The sequence below is a fragment of the Megascapheus bottae genome, chromosome 1 (assembly GCF_031878675.1).
Source record: "Megascapheus bottae isolate mThoBot1 chromosome 1, mThoBot2.hap1, whole genome shotgun sequence".
Lineage (NCBI taxonomy): Eukaryota > Metazoa > Chordata > Mammalia > Rodentia > Geomyidae > Megascapheus > Megascapheus bottae.
In genome coordinates, this window is record NC_143509.1 from 103,816,463 (window position 1) to 103,822,700 (window position 6,238).

The following is a 6,238-nucleotide window of genomic DNA, read 5'->3' on the forward strand; positions in this document are numbered from 1 at the left end:
TATGGCAAGTATTGTTTAGGTCTTGGGTGGTTTGTTGGTTGGTTGGTTGGTTGATTGGCCTTTATCCTAAGAAAAAGGAGTTGCTGTTTCAATAGCTTGACTTAAATAAGGGGATAACATGCTCAGATTGAACAGTCAAAAATGACTCCAGACTGGATGCAGTGGCTCACATTGTCCCACTTACTCAGAAGGCAAAGATCTGGAGGACTGCAGTTCAAGGTCATCGCAGGAGAAAAAGTTAGTAATACCCCACCTAAATCAATAAGCCAGGCATAGCGGCTCACACAGAGATTCTTTATCTCCATTCACCAGACACCAAAGTACCAAACACAGAAGTGGAACTGTGCTCACGTTATAGAACAAAAAACAAAGCTCAAGTATAACACCCAGGCACTGAACTCAAGCCCCAGAACTGGCACTTGTCACATGCACATACGTGCGCAAGCACACACTCACAAAATCTGAATTGACAAGTCCTAGAAATTATAAACTGGGTGGGTTTTTTTTGCCAGTACTGGGCCTTGAACTCAGGGCCTGAACACTGTCCTTGGGCTTTCTCAAGACGAGAGCTGTACCATTGGAGCCACAGCACCATTTCCAGGTTTTTTCTCTATGTATGTGGTACCAAGGAATTAAACCTGAGTCTTTGTACATGTTAGGCAAGCACTCTTACCACTAGGCCAAACTCCCAGCCACGGAATTATAAACTTTAATCAGTGCTAAAAACAGATGAGTGCAAAGCTGAGCATGGTGGTGTATACCTGTAATACCAACACTTGAGAAGTTGAGGTATGGAGACTGCAGGAACAGCTATGATTCAGAGAGAGTTCAAGGACAATGCAGGCTATATAACTAGACCCTACCTAAAGTAAATTTTAAAAATTGCTGGGCATTGATGACTCACACCTGTAATTCTAGCTACTCGGGAGCCTCAGATCTGAGGATTGCAGTTCAAAGCTAGCTGAGTACAGAAGTCCATGAGACTCCTGTCTGCAGTTAACCACTAGAAAACCAGAAGTGGTGCTGTGGCTCAAGGGGCTCAAGAGCAGTAACCTTGAGCTGAAAAGCTCAGGGACACACCCAGGCCCAACGTTCAAGTCCCACAACTGACCAAAAAAAAAAAAGAATGTCTTGGAGCCAGGAGTTTGGCCTAGTGGTAGAGTGCTTGCCTGACATGTACAAAGACCTGAGTTTAATTCCTCCGTACCACATACATAGAAAAAGCCAGAAGTGGTGCTGAGGTTCAAGAGGTAGAGCTCTAGCCTTGAGAAAGTCCAAAGACAGGCTCAAGGTCCTGAGCAAGTCCCAGGACTAGCAAAAAAAAAGAATGTCTTGTCTAGAAGTATTAATTGATCTTCCCTCATGAAGACACTACAACTTCCGGTAATGATGTGCTCCTTCAGATGCTGTGCAATGCCCCCAGGCACACTTGTTTCTGTGTGGTGTGCATCTGGCCCTTTGGGGTGGGGCAACTTTTACTCCACAGAACACTGTCTTTATTTTCTCCTCACGTGTGCATACTTAATGAAAAGCATTCCCATGAAGACTTGTGAATATAGTTGTTGCATACATTCTTACTGCGAATGTAAGAATAGCAAAAAAGCAATTTGGAAATCGTAAAGCACAAACCAGAAAAGCACTAGCTGTGCAGTAATTAAGCTGGAGATAGCTTAAATGTTCAGTTTGTCAAAGGTCCTTCCTATTTTCTATGGTGAAGCTTTTGACACTTGAAAATACTCCATTTATTTTTGTAAGTACTTATATTATTTTTAATGATTGCCCAATACAACTGATGTGATTTGTTTTGTTTTGTTTTTTGCCAGTCCTTGGGCTTGAACTCAGCGCCTGAGGTCTGTGCTTGGGCTTTCTCAAGGCTAGAGTTCTACCACTTGAGCCACAGCACTACTTCTGGCTTTTTCTATATATGTGGTACCCATTAATTGAACCCAGGTCTTTGTGCATGCCAGCTAAGCACTCTACCAGTAGGCCAATTCCTAACCTGTGAAACATTTTATTTGTTTATTTTTTGCCAGTCCTGGGCCTTGAACTCAGGGCCTGAGCACAGCCGTTGGGCTTTCTCAAGACTAATGTGCCACCACTTGAGCCACAGCACCACTTCCAGCTCTTCTATGTATGTAGTATCAAGGAATCAAACCCGGGTCTTCTTGTGAGGCAAGCACTCTAATACTAGGCCACACTTCTGGCCCCTGTGAATTTTTTTTTTTTTTTTTTTTTTTTTTTTTTTTTTTTTTTTGCCAGTCCTGGGCTTGGGCTCAGGGCCTGGTCTTTTTTCTATGTATGTGGTACTGAGGAATCAAACCCAGATCTTTGTGCATGCTGGGCAAACATTCTACCACTAGGCCAAACTCCCAACCCCATGTGAAATAAACGTTACAATAAACTTCCTGCTTCTGAAAAAAAATTCTTTTGCCAATGAAGAGAGCAGGAGAGAAGGCTGCCATCCTTTACCCCAACACCAACATATATGTGCAACTTACTTGCTGATGGCATGTTCAAGCCTCTCTTATGTTTAACTTCCTCAAATGTAAAGGATACAGCAATACCTTCAGATTTATTTACAATTGCTTTACAGCCATGCATTTAAGATAATCCTGATGGAACAGATTACTGTCACCACCAAAGACTGCTAAAAATGTTATGAAGACTCACTTTTCTCTACAATCTTTAACTTCTGGAAGCTTTCCAGTACCTCCCCATTTAGTATTCTGGGTAAGAAGTCCCGTATTTGCATAACTTCAGTTGTCAACCGCTCCAGGTCCTTCTTTCTGACTTTAACGAATTCTTCTTTAGTTCCAATGTGCTAAAAGAACAAAGGGATTCTTAAGATTACTATGTTTCTTTTCAGATGACTAAAACAAGCAATCTGAGTCAACTTGCTTCTTTTCTTCTATGCCTCTTATGATGGTAATTGTTTCAATTACCTAGTGTTTCTTTTGATATAGGTTATATACAAAATAACACTAAGTACTACTACTCAAGCCCTACCCATAGAGATGGGAATCAAGCCACTGAGGCTGTACCTACCTACAGTCAAGATATTGCTTGGGCCCAGGAGTTACAGGGCAACCTGAGCAACACAGCAAGACCCCAGTTCAAAAAAAGAGATAATATGGATGCCATTGACTCATGCTGTTATCCTAACTACTGGGGAGGGTGAGATCTGAGGATCACAGTTCAAAGCCAACACAGGCACGAAAGTCCATGAGACTTTTAGCTTCATTGACCACAGAAAATCGGAAGTAGCACAGTGGCTCACAATCGTAGAGTGCTAGCCCTGAGCTAAAGAGTTCAGGGACAGCATCCAGGACGAGTTCAAGCCCCACACCAGAAAAAAAAAAAAAAAAAACAGAAAAAAAGAGGTGAGCTGGACACCAGCCACTCAGCAGAAAGCTGAGATCTGAGGCTGGCAGTTCAAAGCCAGTACTGTCAGGAAAGTCTTTGAAACTATCTTGAAAGAGAGAAAGGGGTGGGGGGGGGGTTGGCCTAGTGGTCGAGTGCTTGTCTAGCATGCCCAAAGACCCAGGTTCGGTTCTTTGATACCACATACATTGAAAAAGCCAAGCAAGGTGGCTCACACCTGCAATCCTAGCTAGTCAGGAAGCTAAGATCTAAGGATGACAGTTCAAAGCCAGCCCAGGCACTAAAGTTGGTGAAAGTCTTATCTCCAATTAATCACCAGAAAACTAGAAAACTGGAAGTGGCGCTGTGGCTCAGGGGTAGGGTGGTACCCTTGAGCTAAAGAGCTGTGGCTCAAGTGCTGAAGCACTAGCCTTGGGATAGTGCTCAGGCCCTGAGTTCAAGCCCGAGAGAGAGAGAGAGAGAGAGAGAGAGAGAGAGAGAGAGAGAGAGAGAGAGAGAGAGAGAGAGAAGGAGAGAGAGAGGAGAGAGAGAGAGAGAGAGAGGGGGGGAGAGAGAGAGAGAGAGAGAGAGAGAGAGAGAGAGAGAGAGAGAGAGAGAGGGAGAGAGAGGGAGAGAGAGAGAGAGGAAGGAGAGGGAGGGAGAGGGAGAGAGAGAGAGAGAGAGAGAGAGGGGGGGGGGGAAGGAGAGGGAGGGAGAGGGAGGGAGGAAGAGGAGAGGAGAGGAGAGGAGAGGGAGGGAGGAAGAGGGGGAAAAAGAGGGGGAGAGAGAGGGAGGAAGGGGGGAAGGAAGGAAGGGAGGGAGGGGAAGGAAACAAGCAAGTAAGCCAGCAAGCCATCAGTAAAATTATGGCTCAATCTTGAACAAAAAAGTCCAGACCCTGAGTTCAAGCCCCAGGACTAGCACACAAAAAAGTAAGGTGAGGTCGGGAGAGACATACTAAAGGGAAAAAGGGGCATCTTATGGTGGGCACCAGGGGCTCATGCATGTAACCCTGACTCAGAAGGCTGAGATCTGAGGGTTGTGGTTCAAAGCCAGTCAGAGCAGAAATGTCTGTAAGACTCCAATCTTCAAATAACCACAAGTTCAAGTGGTAGAGCACTAGCCTTGAGCACAAAAGCTCAGAGAAAGGGCCCAGGTCCTGAAATCAATAGAGAACAGAAGGAAAAGAAGTACATCCATGAGTTCTATTCTGCAAAGCCAACTATATCAGCATCATCTCTCATGGCAGTGGCAGGCTACAGGGGAGGAGGCAACCACAGCTTTACTAGATCCCCAGAATGGCACCTGCCAAGTGTCACTGTCCATCTAATGTTCATGCCTGCCCACTGTCCCTAATACCATGATAAAGGTAGGGCCATTTCTCTGGGTAGCACTGTAGCAAGGGTCAGAAGGTGGAAAGGAACACAGGTTTGGTTGAGCCTAGCACCTTCTCCTAGTCACATGTGGCAGATGTCACTGCTTCTACACTGCAGTCTACACCCCAAATTCACTCACCCAGACCAGGCTAGGAACAGGTACAGCCCAAAGTCTGCAGCCCCAGCCCCAGGGCCCTCCTGACTGGCAGTGTGAGGGTCTCTGAGGATTCCCCTTCTGACTCTGACTCTGCCTTGAGCCCAGTGATGTCCTCTAGGGGCCAGGGCACCCTGACTTCAAGCCCTGGACAAGGCCTTAAGGAGCATGGAATGCTGAAACTCAACAGGCTAGAGCAGGAGCACCCCCACTGACCCAGCTGGCCTCCTCAGCACTGCCTGCCTCGCCCATGGCCACGGCCTAGGCTCCCGCAGGCCAGAAAGCACGGGACTGCAACCAAGCTGGGTCCAGACAGAAAGCCTTGAAGCTCAAGTCTCCTGGAGTCTGCACCACATTCTCTGTGAAGAGAAGAGATTCGGGGGTGGTCAGTGCACGGTCCCACTCAGCAGCCAGGTTCAGCCAGGCAGCCAATTGCAAAGTGAAGACCAAGCATGAATGTCTAATGTTGAAATGGTCCTGGGCTGCTGAGTGCGGAGGGGGCCCAGATGGCGTCCTCACTCCTTCCTCCCCTCTCTTCCCTCCTTGCCTGCTGGGCTGGGGGTTTTCCTCTTTAGGGTTGCTTTTTTGGGTGCCCTAACAGAGCCAGTCCCCTTCCACACCCCTACACCTGTCTCAGAACACCTGGGAGATGGAGGGCCAGTCTATGCTCCACACCCTCGGACCTGTCCTGGGTCACTGAGGACGCCAGCGGACACTCTCCCTCCCCTACACCCCTGCACCTGCCCCAGACACTGGTGACACTGAGGGCCCCTGCCCCACCACACTCCTAACCCCGTCCTGGGACCCGGGGGGGGGGGGAACCGGAAAGCCACTCTCCTCCACACCCCTGCATCTGCACTGTGGAGACCGGGCCTCCCTCCCTCCACAGCCCTGCACCAGCCCCGGGTCACTGCATCTGAGGGGACAGCACGGTGCCCCGGCCGAGGTGGGCCCGGGCAGGGCTGGTCCACCTGCTGATCACTGTAAAGACGGCTTGCTGGCGGCCTCAGCTCCGCCCGGGGAAGGAGGTTCTCCACAGAGACTCGTGCGAGGGCTCGACGGCCCTTCGCGGGCCTCGGAAGCTGTCCAAGGCGACTTTCCGCCTGCGCCTCCCGGGCTAACCTCGCGGCCAGCCGTCCTCAACTGTGGCGGGGGAGAAGGCAGGAAGCGCCTGGGGCGGGGCGGGGGACAACCGAGGAGCGGCCGCTCTGCCTCCGGCCGGCGCCACCGCGGCGACCGCCCCACAGAACGCGCGGAGCGCGGCGCCTCTGTGACGTCATCGCGCCGCGCCCCGCCGCCGCCGCCTCTGCGCAGGCGCGGCCCGAGGCGGGCCGCGAGGCGGGCGGCG

At 49.6% G+C, this 6,238-nt stretch overlaps 1 protein-coding gene across 2 annotated transcripts in view; it reads right to left on the reverse strand.

The window, feature by feature from the left end:
- The window catches only part of Hsf2bp (heat shock transcription factor 2 binding protein), a 54,065-nt gene extending 47,998 nt beyond the window's left edge, over nucleotides 1-6,067 (reverse strand). The window contains exons 1-3 of one of the 2 annotated variants that reach the window (XM_090349875.1): nucleotides 6,013-6,067; nucleotides 5,107-5,249; nucleotides 2,671-2,821 (exon numbers count right to left, since the gene is read on the reverse strand). In XM_090349875.1, the coding sequence (XP_090206001.1) occupies nucleotides 2,671-2,821; nucleotides 5,107-5,142 (187 nt within the window). In that variant the 5' untranslated portion in view covers nucleotides 5,143-5,249; nucleotides 6,013-6,067. The other variant, XM_090349866.1, reaches the window with a different exon arrangement.
- Between the last annotated feature and the right edge of the window lie 171 nt (nucleotides 6,068-6,238).